General features: G+C 41.8%; 3 protein-coding genes across 4 annotated transcripts in view; 2 read left to right on the top strand and 1 right to left on the bottom strand.

Moving 5' to 3' along the window:
• LOC139200906 (small ribosomal subunit protein eS17) overlaps positions 1-18,806 on the top strand; it is a 164,418-nt gene that overhangs the window by 52,713 nt on the left and 92,899 nt on the right. The window lies entirely within an intron of this gene.
• Positions 3,674-11,142, top strand: cd59b (CD59 molecule (CD59 blood group) b). Of its 2 annotated transcripts, none has more exons than XM_070831039.1 (4): positions 3,674-3,835; positions 8,249-8,312; positions 10,080-10,181; positions 10,753-11,142. In XM_070831039.1, exons 2-4 carry the CDS (start codon positions 8,258-8,260, stop codon positions 10,950-10,952), a joined length of 357 nt encoding a protein of 118 aa, XP_070687140.1. In that variant the 5' UTR covers positions 3,674-3,835; positions 8,249-8,257; the 3' UTR covers positions 10,953-11,142. The 2 variants fall into 2 exon arrangements, with proteins under 2 accessions (XP_070687140.1, XP_070687141.1); XM_070831040.1 differs by lacking the exon at positions 3,674-3,835 and adding an exon at positions 4,824-4,892.
• kcnj11l (potassium inwardly rectifying channel subfamily J member 11, like) lies at positions 13,982-17,423 on the bottom strand. The gene is made up of 5 exons (XM_070830938.1): positions 17,265-17,423; positions 16,038-16,277; positions 15,689-15,958; positions 15,050-15,257; positions 13,982-14,412 (listed from the first exon to the last, which is right to left on the bottom strand). The coding sequence occupies exons 1-5, from the start codon at positions 17,421-17,423 to the stop codon at positions 13,982-13,984; spliced, it is 1,308 nt and encodes a 435-aa protein (XP_070687039.1).

The following is an 18,806-nucleotide window of genomic DNA, read 5'->3' as shown; positions in this document are numbered from 1 at the left end:
AGTGATCACAAAGGGACACAAACCAACCATAACGAGACACAAAACGACCACAACGAGACATAAAACGTCCATAAAGAGACACAAAACAACTATAAAGAGAGACAAAATGTTCACTAGGAGTAATGCGTGTTCAAAATGGCTACCGAAAGATTCAAAACGACTACAGTGAGTCGCAGTGTGACAACCAAACAACAGAAAACAGAAAGATACAAAATGGCTATGAAACGACTACTTATGACGCAGCTGTGCCGACGTTGTTGCAGCTCTTCTTGTACATGTGTGTGCCCACCGTCTCATGGTCCGTCCACGCTCAGCTGGATGTGGCGCTGAGATCCTCCTCCGCCGCCTGACTGGCTTCTTTCACTGAGGATTTCCAAACCGAGGGACACTGAGTGGCCCTGCGCTCGTTCCATATGATAATAAAGCACTTGTTGCCAGAATAAAAGTCACTCATACATTCAGAACAATCAATTAGTGTCAAACTAAATGTTTGTGCTATTGAGTCGCTCTCTGCTTGAGCTTGTTTGCCCAATAGGATATTCAGTCATGTAGTGCCTGGCAGAAATGAAAAAGCCGGAGTTTAAGGCTGTATAAAGGCTTTATATTTCCATTAGAAATGCAGACAGCCCTGCTTCACACTGTATATATTGTATAAACTGTATATATTGTAAATGCTTTTGAGTCTGTTTTTAAAGAGAGTATTTTTCTCTTGAATCTGACAATTGTGCCATAAACGATCGAATGCAAGAACCGAAAGAAAAAGGTGCTATCCTGCTATACCATACTGTATTTAGCCATATTTGTTTAGATGTTTACTGCTGCAAATGATGTATTTGAAATATTTTCTTTTTCATGTTCCTGTTTGGGTGTTTCTAGCAGGGTAACGTCTGTCTTGGCCAAAGCTCAGGCTTAAAATAATTCAAATAAGTTTTAAAAACTGCATGAAGATACTGAACTGTTACTTTTAGAGGCGTTTTATCATCATTTTTATTAAGATGTCTGTGTTTAAGGCTGAAGTAAATGTAGGTGGGAATACAGTGTGCTGACCTCGGCAGGAAGGCGGTCACAAGTTTTGTTGAAATTTCTTTACATCCTTTAGTTAAAGGAATAGTTCAACATTTTGTGAAATAAGCTTGTTTGCTTTCTGGCAGTGAGTTAGGTGAGTAAATGTGAATATATCAATCTCATGTCTGTATGTTATTGCCAAGTTGATGTCGTACTGTTTCAACCGTAGTTCCGAGTATTCGGAAAGCTGTTGGTGTCCAGTTTTTAACGCTTCCACTTTATCTAAAGACCTACAGGGAATGACAACAAAGCAAACATGGCTGTAAAAGCCACCGTGGCTCATCTTAAAAGCATCTAAAATAAAGGATATATGACTAAAGTAATGAACTACACACATGTAGTTTGACAACTAACCGCTCCAATTACACAGTAGAAGTAGCTCATTTAGGTTGTTTAAATGCTGTGACTGCCAACTTGGCCATCTTAGAATAGGTCGGAATAACAGGAATTTTACCCGTCCTCCCGGAACGCAGCAGAGTGGGAGGCCATTAGTTTAGCTTAGCTTAGGATAAAGACTGGAAGCAAGAGAAATCAGCTAGCCTACAGAGAGAGACCTGGAAGATCGTTTTGGTTTGGTTCTCTGTACACACACCAGACTACATTGACAAAAACAGGGATTTTAGCTCCGAGAACACAGGAGCTGCTGGTCTGCTGCTACCTCCATCAGTGAGTTGTAATTGTGTGTTATTGTGTAATTTTGGTGTTTAAAGGGTTATTTCAGATCTGAACTAATGTGTTAAAACACCAAAGTCACAGTAACTAGACCAGTAACCTCCATGCTCTGTGAGCTAAAATCCCTGTTTTAGTGAATGTAGTCTGGTGTAACGTCTGTTTCTGGCTGTTTCCAGTCTTATGCTAAAATAAGCTAAACTAATCTCCTAGCTCTTGCTCCATTTGTCTTATCTTCCAGCAAGAAAGTGAACAAATGTATTTCCCTAAACTGTTGGAACTATTTCTTGATAATTGCTGTATGGTTATCTTTAAGCTCTTTTCATATCACTGAAAGATGACCTCTGTTTGCCTTTGTTTTTGTTAACACACTGTGCATGTCTGTATTGTATGCATGCACTTATTACTGATATAAACCAACCTGTTTTTGAAGCCTAATGTTTGTGTGCAGGACGCTGCCTGAGCTGTTTTTGTTGTTTCTGGTCGGATGTAATGTCAGACTGAAGACGGGTGTGTTTTTTCTGAATGATTCGTGTGCAGCACAGAGCTCATCGGAACAGAAAGACTGTCAGTTTGATCACATTTCAATTTTACCGCCGCAGGTTCGATCCAAAAACATTTGACTCAAGGATGCCAATATTTTGTGCTATGCCTTATACTGTATACTGTGTTTTTAATGGCTGATCATCTTTATATCGACGTCTGGCTGATTGTAATTGGACTCCAGAGCTGCATGGAGTCGGCTTTAAGTTGTTAATGTTTGCTGAACTGTGAGATTTTTCACTGCTGGAGTTGGATTTGAATGTTGGTGAACCAAAAGAAATTTGTGGCTACTTGATTTCTGTGTTTTTTCTTTAAAAAATACACCTTAACAGACATTTTATCTGAAGTAGTTCTGTTGTCTTGTTGTCAGGTGAATATTATTTATTTACTTTATGGGATGTAAGAAATTTAAGCTTGTTTTAGCTGCAGCATTGGCACAATCAAAATGGGGTTTATGATCCCTAATTTTATTTGGAAATATGAAGTCAACTACGCAGTAAACAAGGAATTAAAAAACACTGACAAGAAGTTTACAGGTCAGTCCATTTCAAAGGTGCCTTAAACCACTGAGGGATATTTAAGGTTAAAGTATAACTGGTATTTTTAACCAAGATCCTCTCTGTCCACATCCTGGTGTCTGAGTGACTGGTAGGTAGTAAAAGTGTTGGAACTGGTCCAGTAGATCACCTCAGCCAGCAGCCACCAAACGGGCTGCAATGGCTGCAACGTGATCCTTTGGGACAACTGCACCTGATCACAGTAGGTCCACTAAAAGAGCTTGTTTGATCCACTGACAGGCTCAGAGTGTTATTCTAAGTGTGTGACAGCATCATGGAAAGGATCCCTACAGAGAGAGACCTGGAAGATCCTTTTGGTTTAACCACAAACAGCACACACACCAGACTACATTCACTAAAACAGGGATTTTACCTAATAGAACACAGGAGCTGCTGAGCTACTGTGGCCTTGATCAGTTAGTTAGTTTGTGTTATTGTGTGTCTTTGGTGTTTTAAATGGTTATTTCAGATCTGAATTAATGTGTTAAAACACCATATTCACTTTTACTAGACCAACAACTCCAGTGTTCTCAGAGGTAAAATTACTGTTTTTGTCAATTGAGACTGGTGGCTATTTGCATGTTTCCCCCATTAATATAACACAAGTACTTTGGGATAATGTGCATATGAATGAATGTCAGGGAAAGAACCATGTTGATGAGATATTCTGAGCTTTATTACTGCCAAAAGGTTCCTATTACTATTATTTTTCTTATTTGTATTTGATTTATAATCAAGCTCTGCACTTTTGTAATTACAGTTCCCATAATGCATCGGAGGGTGTAAACAGGAAGTGTGGTGAAGTCAGTCCGTTACGCATACTCATGGATATATTTAGCTGGCGTTGAATTAGAACATATTTATTTACATGTTGGCTCCATTCAAAGTGTGCCGAATTAGCTACTAGCAGTTCCTGCCTGTGGTGTACCTGTGGATGTGAAGACACGTGTCGCTGGATTAGTTTGATACTGAAGGAATCTTAAAAACGCGATAATTTCCAGGCAAGTTCTGAAGCGTCTTTTTTCTATTATTTCTAAGCGGTTTTGTGGACGTGTAGTCGCGATGTTCGGCATCTTGGCGACATGTAAATCACACTGAGTGTAAAAATATGTGTATCGCGTGTGCAGTTCATATTTAACTGACTTGTGACCCCAGGAAGTTGTAGCACAATTGTTCTCTTGAGCTGCGTGCGCCAAACCTCATAGACTTTCTCAGGCAAATAAGAGTATCTACAGAAATTTTGAACTGCTCCTTATTTCTCCTAAATATTTTTATTTAAAATGTTAACACCATGAAATACATCCTTTTGCTGTCATACAGTCTTCTGCATTACACAACAGAAAATTGGTGTATTGACACAAACCAAAAAGAAAACTCAGACTCTTACTGTTTCAACAAGTCCCAGTCAATACAAAATAGAATATAATAATATAACGGACGTATCCATTGAGTGAACTTCTCCTTTAATACAGAGTGTCTGTAGAGGAACTCAGCAGGAGGTGAAGGGATCTCAGGCTGGATCAGAGGTCAGAGGTCAGGGGCGGAGAGGCTGTCAAAGACCCCGGCTACAGTTTAATGGAGAGTTTTTCCAAGTTATGCACCAAAGCATACGTTCTTTAGTATGTGGGGACGTGTGGTGAGAGCGAAAGGACTTCCACCAGAGAACAAACGGTCTCCTGCCAAGTTAAACAGCCGCTTGGACTCCAGTCTGTAGAAAAGGAAGGAAATGTGTCCGCTAGCAGAAACAAAACAGGCCAGGAAGAGATCTGACACCCCACAATGCTCTGAATAATTTCATTTGATAGGAGCCAAAAACTGCTTTTCAACACCAGCTTTTACATCTGCCAGCAGCGATGATCGTCTTCTGCTGCTGCTGCCACCAGAAAGTGTCAGAAAGTGAATGGAGGCTGGCTGGTGGTGAAACTGTGTCGTCTTTGTGCGCTGACGGGGCTCAATGAAATGATCTTTGTTGTCGTTAACCAGAGTCTGCAGCTGCCCGCAGCCTGACATCACCTTTATTCACACTGTCCGAGCACATGATGAAGATACGGGATTATTGTGAGTTAAAGGCAGCGTTGTTTTAGCACTAGATGTCAAAGTAGTTTCTCTAACACGATACTTTCAGAGGGAAGTGTTGTACTTTTTACAGCCTTTTTACAGGTGTTTCCACAGACAGCTTACGAAGAGTTGATAAAATCTGGTGTTTTGTTTTAAATTAAACGCCCCCGAAGTCCATCTGAACCCAGAAAATGAGTGTGAACTATCCTGATGATGGTTGGAGTCGTTTTTTTCCTTAACTCCAGTGTTTTTACATCGAAAAGTAACCGATCAAGGGAGCAACTCCTGTGTTCTGTGAGCTAAAATTACTGTTTTTGTCAATGGAGTCTGGTTCACGACTGCCAGCTGAAAACTTTTTGTACCTTCCAGTCATTTAGATACCAAAATATATACAAATAGGACCCAGGTTTAAAAATGGTTTAGTTCTCCCTTAATGATGTTTAAGTTTGGAGTGATATGAAAGGAGCTTAAAGTGAACCATAAAGCAATCATTACAAATAGTTTGAACATTTTAGGGAAATGGATTTGTTCACTTTATTGCTGGAAGTTAGTTGAGACGTATGGAGCACAAGCTAGGAGGAGATTAGTGTCATTTATCTTGGCATAAAGACAGGAAGCAGTCAGAAACAGCAGTTATATCACTCTTTTCAAGGCCACCAGACTCCATTGACAAAAACATCAATTTTAGCTACAGAACATCGACACATGTAAAATTGACTGTTTTTTCAACAGAGTCTGGTGTTTTGATTTGTCTTGATTTAACGGCTGTTTGTGGACCAATTCCAACACTTTTAGTACCTACCAGTCATTCAGACACCAGGATATGTAAATAATCAGGTTTAAAAATTCCAGATTTAACATTCATTTAAACTAAATCCTTATGGCTCCAAAAGGGGTCCTGGAGGAGAATTAGGGCAAAGGGGACAAAGAAAATAAGCGATAGTGTCAGTATCTGTCTTAAGTCCTGTGGCGTGTATTTATCAGATTTATTCTTCACTGTTAACTGCGGGGAAAGTGAAGTAGTTTAAATGAAGAACGAATGTTTGGACAAAAGGCCTCCGTGCAGCTTCAGACAGCAGCTGGATGCACATACAGTCGCTCCTCTGTGTGCAGCAGCTGACGGTCCCGTCTGTCACACCCTGGGACTGATACATGACAAACACATCCAGCCAAAGCCCTGCACAGAAAACTCTGCTTTTTCTGTGTCATCACACTCACAGTCTGTGGTTTTCTGAGGAAACAGTCTGCAGAACCCACCAGCGTTTGCACAGTGTGCTGTTCATCAGTCGGAGATCTTACGTACACCAAAGACTGAAGAATAAAGTCAAAACTATCTATAAAACTACTTCTAGGATCATCTTGGTTATTTTTTTTAGCTTTCTTAGCATTTTATGTCTCTTTTTTTTTCCAGTTTAGTAAAGTATAAAGCTGCCCAGGAGCCTAAAACACAAGAAAAAGATGCAACAATTAGTTAGAATTACTCACAGAATCGTTACAGAACCGATCAAAGTTGTAAAAAACACAAAACATTAATTATCAAGGAGACAGTAATTATTATCATTATTATTACTTTCGTGTTTGAAGTTTATTCTGATTCTTTTGGAGCTGTGTGTAACAAAAAGCAATGTTCCCCTGGGGATTATTAAAGGAGTTCTGATTCTGATTCTGTATTAATAATTCACAGTAAACGTTCCTTAAATAAAATATTTTATGGCAAACAGATTTAAAGGACCAGTGTTCTCCGCTTGTCTCTCCATTGTGTATCAATAAAGTTATGCCACTCTAAATAAAACATAATAAGGGTTTTTGAAGATGGCTGAAGCTGAACCAGATCTAAAGGTTAGATTTTGGTGATGACGTCTAAATACTGAAATACCAAACCAACGCCAGAGTCTCCCACATGAGAGGGAGGAGCACAGACTGAAGAAGAAGAAGAAGAAGAAGAAGTACTCTGATCTACCACAGTGTAGGTCGTCTAAATGTACTGAAAGTACCAAAAGTAAAAGTGCTCATTATGCAGAATGGCCCATTTCAGAATAATGTGTTTTACTGGATTGTAGTTATTGATCATTAATGTGTTATGGTAATCTAATCATATTTTATCAGTTGATTATGTTGTTTTTAATAATCTGAATAATAAATTATCAGGTAAATGTAGAGTGCTTCAGTAAATGCACTGCCACAGACCATCCTGCCGTGTTCAGGTTAAAACCCCAAAACTCAAATTAATCTAAAAGTCTGAATGTTTCTTTGCTTCTCATAGGATTGAGAAAATAAAGTATAATTCAAAGACACCAGACTCCATTGACAAAAACAGTCATTTTACCTCACAGAACACAGGAGTTGCTCAGTGGAAAGGATCCCTACAGAGAGAGACCTGGAAGATCCTTTTGGTTTAACCACAAACAGCACACACACCAGACTACATTCATAAAAACAGGGATTTTACTTTATGGAGTTGCTGGTCCACTGCTGCCTGATTGATTAGTTTGTTTGTGTTATTGTGTAACTTTGGTGTTTTAAAGGGTGAGTTAAGATCCAATATAATATTTGTGTCACACACAATAACACAAACACTGACTGATGGAGGCAGCAGCAGACCAGCAGCTCCTGTGTCCTGTTCTCTAAAACCCCTGTTTTAGTGAATGTAGTCTGGTGTGTGTGCAGAGAGCGATATAACGGCTGTTTGTGGTTAAACCAAAAGGATCTTCCAGGTCTCTCTCTGTAGGGATCCTTTCCATGATGCTGTCACACACTTAGAATAACACTCTGAGCCTGTCAGTGGATCAAACAAGCTCTTTTAGTGGACCTACTGTGATCAGGTGCAGTTGTCCCAAAGGATCACGTTGCAGCCGTTGTTGTGTTGTGTTTCTATATTTAGTTGTGTTTTGTTGGATCATTTTAGTGGCTTTGGTTGTTCTTTCTCACTGTGCAGCATGTGTTTTTCTAAACATGACACCCACGTTGATGTTTTCCTGATTTGCTTGTGTGCCCTCAGGGCCACCGTATTAATCAGGGTCATGTTAATCACAGAGGAATGAAAGTCAATAATGCCTGAGAAGTCACCATGGACGCCACTGTAGGAGTGGAATGACTCTGGTGTGTGAAAAGACCTTTAAATAGATGAAAAGCAGCATACATAATCAGAGTACTACCGCCATAATAAAAGCCCCAGTGAGGCGGTGGCCAAGTGATTGTTGGAGGGAAGGAGGAGGAGGAGGTTTGGCCAGACAGGCAGTCTTTGTGGTCCGCGGGACAAAGAGCCGTTCTCAGTGGACTGCCGTCTGCCTCGGGTCACAGTGGAGCAGATCGGAGCCGAACTCCTTCTCCTGTCTGGTTTCATTTCTGGCTTGCAGGGAGACGACATGAAGCGCTGCCTCGGACTGTTCCTGCTGGTTTGTTTTGGGATGCTTCATCTGGGTGAGTAGACCAGGAGACATTCACACCTCCAACACCAAAACCACCTCATATTCCTGAAAATAACTTTGAATTTACATCAGAATAACAGTCGGGTTTGTTGCCCAATAGGTTTTCACACACAATGACTAAATGAATAATGTATAACACTGAATAAATTGTTTATGATAGAGATTATAGATTCATTTGACTGCAAGAAAGGTAGTTAAAAGACTGCAGTCACCAAGTCTGGCAAACAATTCAACTGTCAAGTTTATCTCCAGTGAAAGTGGAAAACAGGGAAGGTGGAAGATCTTAAAGACGACCAGTAAAAAAAACCTTTAAATTCAAATGAGACTTGACTTAATTCTTAAACTTAATTCTGCTTAAGATTTTGAAAATGAGCAGGAATATTTTAATGTTGTGGGAGAATTAACAGGATTGCTTTCCTGGCTATGAATGTAGTAATTAACTGCCAAAATAACTACCAGTAGTTTTTGCTGCATCACTGTCACCAACACACCAGACTCCATTGATAAAAACAGGGATTTTACTTCACAGAACTTGGGACTTTGTGTGACTTTGATGTTTTAAATGGTTAGTTATTACCTGAGCTAACCCTTTAAAACACCAAAGTCACACAAAAACCACAAACTAACTACCCGATGGAGGCAGCAGCAGAGCAGCAGCTCCTGTGTCCTGTTCTCTAAAATCCCTGTTTTAGTGAATGTAGTCTGGTGTGTGTGCTGTTTGTGGTTAAACCAAAAGGATCTTCCAGGTCTCTCTCTGTAGGGATCCTTTCCATGATGCTGTCACACACTTAGAATAACACTCTGAGCCTGTGTTTAAAAGGGGTTTAAAAGTACTGCTTTAGCTAAAAGTGGATATTATCAAAGCAGCATCGTCAGCGTAAAGAGAGAGTTTATAAGAGCAGGCAGATTTTTAATCATTATTATTTTATGTTGTGTGGTGTATTAGGAGATTATATGTCTTTGGCTTTGGACTCAAAAGCTTCCTACAGACATCTTACAACTCACTAATGTAGCCGCTAACAGATCGACATCACGCTAAGTGTTCATTAATGACCTTGTTAAGAAAACAGCATAGCCTCTATTAAGCTAGCAACCTCAACAGCTGCTACCAGACTTAGCTTGTTAGCTCCTGTTAGCCAGAGCAACAACAAAGCTGAAGCTAATCTGAATCAACTAGCTAGCTGCTGCTGTAAATAATCAAAAGTAAGATAATGATACTTTATCTACATGAAGCTGATAATACTTTTGTGCTTTTATTTAAATCAGCTTATGAATGGAAGACTTTTACATGTAATGGAGTATGTTTACATAGTTGTAGTGATCCTTTTTTGATTAGATTAGATTAGATATTGTTTATTGATCCCTCAGTGGGGAAAGTTTGCTGTTACAGCAGCTCAAGGGCACAGACAAAAGCACACAGTTAAAGAAATAGAAAATTAAATAGCAATAATATAATATATACAGAGGAAAAACCTATATACACAAAAGAAACAATTATATAAACAATAATTACAGAAAAAACAACAGCAGGGTGAGGATCTGAGTACTTCATCCTCTACTGATTAAAAGCATTTTTACTGTATTATGTTGTAATCATAAAAACAGGAAACAGTCACATGACATTCTCTCCAGCTGTCTGTTCACCTGTTCAGGCTTCACCACACCTGGTGTGTTCATTGCTGACTTGGCCTGCAGCTGAATAAAGTGATAATACATAATAGAGTTATAATAAAAGCCGTTTCCTCTTCTTCCTCCTCAGGTGCTGGTCTTCGCTGCTATAAGTGCTCTGATTACACCGGACGCTGTCAGAATGTGCAGGAGTGCACGTATGAAGACTCGTGCATATCTCTGAGTGAAAGAGGTCGGTTATCAGGCGGCACTTTATAATCATCCTTCTGTATATTTGTATTTCACAGGTGAACTGAAATACCAAGTAGATGACCTCTCGTGGTCGTGACTTGTTCCCCAGGACACCGCAGCCTGTTTTCACTGCTTTAAAGACAAATTATATGGATTTTATTAGTTTGCAAAACAGCACAAATAAGTGTTTTATGATCAGATGACCCTCTATGGCAGGATTCAAGACCTTTATTTGTCACATACACAGTTATACACAGTATAATGTGCAGTGAAATGTGACAACATTATTTTGTCAGTGCCCTCGGTTACAATGCACCCCTGCAAACAGACGTCATACTGCTGCTAACACACCAGACTACATTCACAAAATCAGTAATTTAATCATAGAGGACACAGGAGTTGCTGGTCTACTGCTGCCTCAGTTTGTTTAAGTTGTGTGTTACACAAAGATTGTGTTGGATCTGAACCAACCCTTTACGACACCAAGTCATACAATAACACAAACAAACTAACGGTGTGTGTGTGTGTGTGTGTGTGTGTGTGTGTGTGTGTGTGTGTGTTTCTCTCTCCAGGTGGGAAGACCATCCGTCAGTGTATCAGGTACACAGACTGCGACAACTCTCGTCTCACCCAGATGTTCCCGGCGATCTCCGGCTTCACCTACCGCTGCTGCAGCAGCAACCTGTGCAACTCTGGCAACGCCGTTACCACGGCGACGCCCGTCCTGGCCCTGGCGGGGTCCCTGCTGAGCGTCTGGTGGTGTTGGATCTGAATGATAACTGCAGGTTAACTGTGCTTCAGTGTTTCAGGAATTAAGTTAACATGAACTAAACTGAGTGTTGTTTGTTTTAGGGGCCTGTGGTTCCTTCAGGTTCTCACGTCAATACAGAATGACTTTTGTCACCTTATTGGCTAATTTTGCAATTTGTACTTTATATTTCATTTAACAATAAATCCGGGAAAAAAAGAAAATACTGCGTTTTGTTTTTGCATTAAATTTCCAGTCTGGTTTCTTTTCTGGTAACAGCTCAGCTCTTTTTTATTGACTTAAAACTCAACAAATAAAACCATCAAACATTAGATTAAATTATTTATTTCAGATGGGGAGACAAAGAGTGACATAAACCATGTTCCAGATCAGACTCTGATCTGTTCAGCATTTCATTATCTTTCTTTATTCTGCTGAAAATTGGTGCCATCAAAAGGTTTGGTGGCTCCGGTCTTTCAATTTTATTTGATAAAACCACTTTTAACTTCTAACTACTGCAGGGCCAACAAAGTGAACATTTCTACAACTTAAATATCGACAAGTGGTTTCTCTTTGGTACATAGACGAGGGCTATTGACGTGTCTGTTGATATTGTTGGTATCACAGTCTGTATAAAGAAGCGTCCTCTGATTGGTCGGTATCAGTCTATAAAGAAGTGTCCTCTGATTGGTCGGTATCAGTCTATAAAGAGTGTCGGTGTCCTCTCTAGTGTCCAGCAGGGGGCGACTCCACTGGCTCCAAACAGAAGTCTGATTGGATGGAAGTCAATGAGGAACTGATTTATCAGCTAAGTGAACAGTTTCTGCTCTCAGTCTCTAGTTTACTATCTTCTTCAATTCATGTAGTCAGTTATGGTCCATTTAGAGGAAGATACACCAGGAAAGAACTCTGATATTTATTATACTTATATCTGACTTATTATTATCATTTAGTTGTTCCTCTTCCTGGAAATGATTCAGATTCTCCTGCTGCCGTTTTAACAGTCTGAACATCTCCAACGTTCCCTGAACACAACACGCCGTGACAGCAAACATACAAAAAATAGATTTATTACACATCATACATACTAACGTTTACATCTGAATGAATCTAAAACTAAGAAAAACAACAGCACAGTGAATATCACAAACTACAGGGTTTAAATACTGTCACATATAACACCAGGCTTTATATGACTTAAATACAATATAATAAACTTTATGAACACTGGATTTTATGTGACTGGGATATAAAAACGGTAAAAGAAGCACGGCAGTAACAGTGACACTGAGGTGTGTTCAGATTTTACTGATATCCTGAAACGAACGCTGTTCTAATGAAGACATTAATGTAAAATAATGGCGAAACAGAAAAGATCTATTACATTCTTGGAAAAACCTCTTGTCGTCTCTTTGTTATTTTGTCGGCGTCCACCTTTTCCCTTCCCCGTTGTACCCTTGAGATCCAGCTGGACTTTACTAGTCCTGGTCTTTGTTAAGAAAACTCTTAGACTGAGCCCAGACTTAAGCCCTGTGTTAACTTATCGATGGGTTAGGTTTAGGGTTACGACACAGGAGAAAACCCCGAACACGACGATTTAGAGGAAACTGAAACAGCTGAGTAAAGTCCTGAACGGGCTCATTTCTTCACTCCTTCAGCCCGTCAATAAATCTATCAATCTTTACTTATAAAGCTCCACATGAGCGAGCATCAGATCTAATATCAGGCCCATGATGCTCTCCTCAAACTGAACCAGATCTCCTCAAACTGAACCAGATCTCCTCAAACTGAACCAGATCTCTGCTGCAGAATCTAAACGTCTCCATCAGCTCCTCGTCACTGATGTTATTTTGCACATACATTTTGTTTGTTGTCTGTTCTAATTATTCTGCCTTATTGTATGTATGTGCCTTGCCGGGAGTCTGCAAAATTTCGTTATCTTGCATGATGACAATAAAGAAACTTGAACTTGAACTAACGGCACGTTTCCACTAGTGCCTACTCGGCTCAAATCGACTCGACTCGACTCGGTTTGGTTGCGTTTCCACTAGCGCTGGTACCAGATACTATTTTAGTCCCTCCTCTGCCAGGGTTTCCCGGGGAGTCGAGCTGTGAATGTGACGTCACCAGACTGCAGGCCACTGATTGGCCAATCAGGGAGCGGCGTCACTTGATGAGTCACAAGAGCGACTCAAACCCTCCGTTTTATTGTTTCTGTGAACGAGGTAAAGGGATCCACGCAGACCAAACGCTCCAGGTCCTTAGTTGTGTTTGTTTGTGCCGTATACAAACTACGCCACCGGAGTTTCGGCCCTTCTCTCCAGGTACTCCGGCTTCCTCCCAAAATCCAAAGACATGCACATCAGGTTAATTGGTAACTCTAAATTGCCCGTAGGTGTGAGTGTAAGAGTGAAAGGTTGTCTGTCTGTCTGTCTGTCTGTATGTGGCCCTGTGATTGGCTGGCGACCAGTCCAGGGTGACCCCGCCTCTCGCCCGAAGTCAGCTGGGATAGGCTCCAGCTCCCCCTGCGACCCTGACGGATAAGCAGTATAGAAAATGGATGGATGGATGGATGGAGTTTCGGCCCGCCTTGCTACGACGACCCCCCCACTTTGAGGTGGTACGCTTCTGTAATGGAAGCGCAACCAAACCGTGCCGAGCCGAGTAGAGCTGAGTGGGTACTAGTGGAAAGGCGCCGTAACAGGCCACTAACTCTCTAAGATGCCTCATTTTCCGTGCTGGACTTCACGCCTGCTCCTGACTGGGCGTCGTGACAACATTGTCGGTGGTTACAGGAGCCATTTCCATCCTGACTGGGCTGCTGTTCCCGTTATTACTGGAATATTTAGGGTCCATGTCATGCTGCTCATGTGAGAGTTTACTGGAATGTAGTTGAATGTTAGTGGAAATCACCCAGACTGTACCAAACGTAGCCATAAACAGTCAGGACGGCGCCCTGAAGAGCTGCTGTCACTGTGTAAGCTTGTAAAGAAAAGTGCTGTGTACGTAAAGTTTACTGTTAGAATTATTTAGTGTGAACAGCTTCCTGGTCGTCACTCGCTCGCCTCCCCCAGTCCGTCCTCTTCGATCCGCCGTCCGATCACCTCCAGCTGCACCTTCTTCTTCTGCCCTTTCTGCTCCACCTCTCTCTCTGGCTTCTCTGATTGGGCGTACCAGGGCTGAGGGGCGGAGCTATCGCAGGTCCGGCCCCCTCTGCGGAAGCCTCCCCTGCCGGCTCGGACCAGCCCCCAGCCCTGCAGGTTGGCTTCGGAGCCGCCCTCCTGGACGCCCCTGGTCTGGTCCAGCTCCTTGGCGCTGAGAGACGACATCTTGATGGGAACCGTGTTGCCGAACTTGGAGTAGTCGACGCAATATCGGCCGTCCTCCTCCGTCATGATGGACACGAAGCGCCTCCCCCACAGGATCTCCTCAGGAGTGTAGGAGGTCCGGGCCTGCATGGTGATCCCTGTTGTTTCTACCACACCTACAGAAACAGAGAGTCAGAGCCAAATGTGCTATAATTGAAACAACAGCTGTTCTTTGGCCTGGGTCCTCTGTGTCCACATCCTGGTGTCTGAGTGACTGGTAGGTAGTAAAAGTGTTGGAACTGGTCCAGTAGATCACCTCAGCCAGCAGCCACCAAACGGGCTGCAATGGCTGCAACGTGATCCTTTGGGACAACTGCACCTGATCACAGTAGGTCCACTAAAAGAGCTTGTTTGATCCACTGACAGGCTCAGAGTGTTATTCTAAGTGTGTGACAGCATCATGGAAAGGATCCCTACAGAGAGAGACCTGGAAGATCCTTTTGGTTTAACCACAAACAGCACACACACCAGACTACATTCACTAAAACAGGGATTTTACCTTGTGGAATTGCTGGTTTACTGCAGCATCGATCTATTAGTTTGTTTGTGTTATTGTGTGATTTTAGTGTTTTAAAGACTTCTGATCAGAAACAATGTTTGTGAAACACACAATAACACAAACAAACTAACTGATGGAGGCAGCAGCAGACCAGCAGCTCCTGTGTCCTGTGAGCTAAAATCCCTGTTTTTGTGAATGTAGTCTGGTACCTACCACTCATTCAGACACCAGGATATGAAAAAAGGGTTCCTGACCTTCCAGGATGACGATGATCTCCAGATCCTCGGAGGCCAGCGACGGGGCGGAGAGCTCGTACAGAGGACTCCCTCTCTCCATGGTGTGGCTGATGATCAGAGGGGAAACCAGGAAGATGCCGTTACTCCTCAGAGGGTTCTCCACCTGGATGTCCAGCTGGGACACTGGGATCACCTCGCCCTCCGCCGTCACCGTCCGCCGGATCACCTGCAGGGAAAACGTCAGCAACGTTAGTGTCTTTAACCAGCTGGTAATTTTCTTTGATAATTTAGCATCTTTTTGTGGCCATTTTGTGTCTTTTTGGGGTAATTTATGTTCTTTTTTGTTGTTTTGTGTTTCTTCATGGCCATTACTCATCGTCATTTATGTCTTTCTCTGGTAATTTATGTCTCTTTCTGGTCATTTTCAACCTTTTTTTGGTCATTTAGCATCTTTCAGTGATCATTTATGTCTCTTTTTGGTTGTTTTGTGCCTTTAATGGTTGTTGTGTGTCTCTCTGTACCCATTTTCCATCTTTATTTTGTTGTTTTGAATGTAGCATCCTGCTACCGTCGATCCATACTGACTGTCCTCTGCACGATATAAAGCTAAATCCTGTTCTAAGCTATTGTTTCCAAGTCAGCTGCGTCAGACGTCACCTGCAGTTGGACGGTGGCAGAGATGATCATACTCTTCCTCAGGTCTCCGACTCTGAACATGAAGGTCGGCCGACCGTTTCGAGGAGCAATGACGGCATTTCTGGAGAAGATGAGCGTCTCAGCTCGGCGGTTGGCCTGCGCCGTCTTCATGAACACGCAGCCGAGCATCACGGCGTTGATGATCAGCCCCAGAATGTTCTGGATGATCAACACGGTGATCGCCAGAGGACACTCCTCCGTCACCATCCTGCCTCCGAAACCGATGGTCACCTGCAGCAGACCGACAGGACGTCAAACAAAACCACAAACGACTGCGCCAGGATCAGCCAACGAGCACGACGGCTCTCACCTGGACCTCGATGGAGAAGAGGAAGGCGGAGGTGAAGGAGTGGATGGCGGTGACGCAGGGGACAGGACCCGGGCCGGCGTTGGGGTCTCTGGGCTCCAGGTCCCCGTGAGCGAAGGCCAGGAGCCACCAGATCATAGCGAAGAGCATCCAGGAGCAGAGAAAGGCCGAGGTGAAGATGAGGAGGGAGTGCTGCCACTTCAGGTCCACCATGGTGGTGAAAACATCCTGCAGGAAGCGACCCTGAAACACGGCAAGAGGACAAAGGGAAGTAAAACAGAACAGGAAGAGGGAGCCCCTTATGACAGGGAACAGAAACAGCTCTCTCTCTCTCTCTTTTTCTTCACACTCACCAGACGCCATTGACAAAAACAGTAATTTTACCTCAAAGAACATAGGAGTTGAGAATCTACTGCTGCTTCAATCAGTTAGTTTATTTGTGTCATTGTGTGACTTTGGTGTTTTGAATGGTTTGTTTAGATCTAAATTAAGGTGTTATTTCATCGATCAAGGCAGCAGTGGTAGACCAGCAGCTCCTGTGTTCTGTGAGGTAAAATTACTGTTTTTGTCAATGGAGTTTGGTGGCTTTGAAGAGAGCAAAGATGAATATATTTGCTTCAGTTCAATGTCAGCAAGGTCTGTCTGACAGTGATGTAAAGCAGTTCTTAATATAGCATACACTTAAACTGATATCTTCAGCTTTGATGGGGAACTGAAGCCGTTCTCTTTCTCTTCCGTCACTTCAAACCCACCAGACTCCATTCACAAAAACAGTAATTTTACGTTCCAACACACGGGAGTTGCTGGTCTACCGTTGCCTCAGTCTGTTAGTTTGCTTGTGTTATTGTGTAACTGTGTTGTTTTAAAGGATTAGTTCAGATCCAAACTAATGTTTGTTTCATTGATCGAGAAAGCAGTAAACACAGCCGACTCACGTTTTCTGTGAGGTAAAATTACTAATTTTGTCAATGGAGTCTGGTGGCTTTGCAGAGCAGCTTCAGTTTCCCATCTGAAATATTCTAATCATATCGAACACTTAAACCGATGTTGATTTTTTCAGATGGGCCTTTTTTAGGACTCCTGCCTGCTTCTCCAAACTGGGGGGGTGCCGACCTCCATATGCTGCAGGTGACACACTGACTGTGGGGAAGGAGCTCAGACAACCACACCTCAAAAACTGTGAACTGTCCCTTTAAATCCTCAGACAGCGGTCTTGGCGCCGTGGTGTACCTGTTCCCTGATGTTCTTGTGGGCCACGTTGCAGGATCCCGTCTTGGTGATGAAGCGGGCTCTCTGGGATCTGGAGCGGCTGCGGTTCCATTGGTTCTGGTCCTCCGCCAGGCGGGTCAGCAGGAAGCCGTCCGGCAGGAGGCCCTTCCTGGCCAACATGGTGCTGCACACACACACACAGACACACACACACACACACACACACACACACACACACACAGTCAGTGTGTGTTTCTTCTTCTGTGAATGTAGAGCAGCTCCAACAGTAACTACTACTGATACTAATACTAGTACTAATAGTAGTACTACCACCAATAGTACTATTACTACTGATCATACACAATATAAATAAATGTGATCAACAGTAAGAAGATGATTAAAAAAACAAAATAGAATAAAATAAATGATTAAAATGGATAAAATCTGTATAAATAATAAAACCATAACATCATAACACAGGTTGGTTTTAGTTTAGTTGGTTTTTAGCTTATTTTCTGCTGTTTTATTGATTTAATGTCACAAATAAATGTGATTTATGTTTAAAAAACACGAATAAATCATTTTACTCTGCACACGCAGACGGAGGAGCAGAAATATGAGCATTAAATCCCAGTAAACACAGTAAACACGCAGGCAGCACGGTCACATCCGTGTTGTTGACTCTGGGCTGTGATGTCACAGTCAGGTGATGACGACTCACCTGTTCAGGAAGCAGCGACGGTTCAGATCTGAAGTCTGGAGCCTCCGAGGGTTTTATTCACGGCGACCTGAAGCTCCTGAAGCGGCCTCCATCGTTCACCCATCACACCCTTCATCCACCCAGGACCTGCGTCAAGGTGAGGCAGAGAAGAAGAGACGCTTCCGGTCATCACCTTCAAAATAAAAGACCAATACGCCCCATTTTTAAGGTTTAAAATAATAATAAATAGATCAAATTTGGAAAAATAGTATTTAAAAAATACATGGTGGTATTTCTTGCAAAGGGCTCTTCAAGGTTTATTAAAAATAGAAACATTTAATCAGTGGCATTCTTGTTATTACGGGATTTTAAAAACATTTTATTCGTGGACTACAAGGTTATTAATGAGAAATACCCAATAAATGTACCATTAAACTACATCCTTTGTCATGGTCAACACAAGAAAAAAAAGTTTTGACTCGTGAATATGTCAGAAACAATCTCTGTGTAATAACACTGTCCACTGTACCCATTCATTTTAAAGTTTATTTCTACAGTTTGTAAATATATATATATATATATATATATATATATAATGTAATACTTGTATACTTTTACTTATTTATATTTTATGTCAAATATATATACAGTTGATACAGATATTATATATATATATATATATAATATCTGTATCAACAAAATGAATGCAACAGCTGCACATTACTGCTTAAATAAATAAAAAGTAATTGAATACCAGAATATTCAGTAGGACTGATAATTGTTTTTATTATCAAATAATTTTTTTCTCAATTAACTGATGAACTGGTTTGTCGATAAAGTCCAAGGTGACGCCTCCAAACAGC

The sequence above is a fragment of the Pempheris klunzingeri genome, chromosome 5 (genome assembly GCF_042242105.1).
Source record: "Pempheris klunzingeri isolate RE-2024b chromosome 5, fPemKlu1.hap1, whole genome shotgun sequence".
Classification (NCBI taxonomy): Eukaryota; Metazoa; Chordata; class Actinopteri; order Acropomatiformes; family Pempheridae; genus Pempheris; species Pempheris klunzingeri.
This window is presented reverse-complemented; position numbering and strand designations above follow the sequence as displayed.

Excerpts from the sequence above, each read along its gene's own strand:
- kcnj11l (XM_070830938.1), bottom strand. The coding sequence starts at position 17,423 with ATGTTGGCCAGGAAGGGCCTCCTGCCGGACGGCTTCCTGCTGACCCGC. Across the intron at positions 16,278-17,264 it reads ACAAGAACATCAGGGAACAG|GGTCGCTTCCTGCAGGATGT; the intron begins GTACACCACGGC and ends GCCGTGTTTCAG. Across the intron at positions 14,413-15,049 it reads GATCATCGTCATCCTGGAAG|GTGTGGTAGAAACAACAGGG; the intron begins GTCAGGAACCCT and ends CTGTTTCTGTAG.
- cd59b (XM_070831039.1), top strand. The coding sequence starts at position 8,258 with ATGAAGCGCTGCCTCGGACTGTTCCTGCTGGTTTGTTTTGGGATGCTT. Across the intron at positions 8,313-10,079 it reads TTTTGGGATGCTTCATCTGG|GTGCTGGTCTTCGCTGCTAT; the intron begins GTGAGTAGACCA and ends CTTCCTCCTCAG. Across the intron at positions 10,182-10,752 it reads CATATCTCTGAGTGAAAGAG|GTGGGAAGACCATCCGTCAG; the intron begins GTCGGTTATCAG and ends TTCTCTCTCCAG.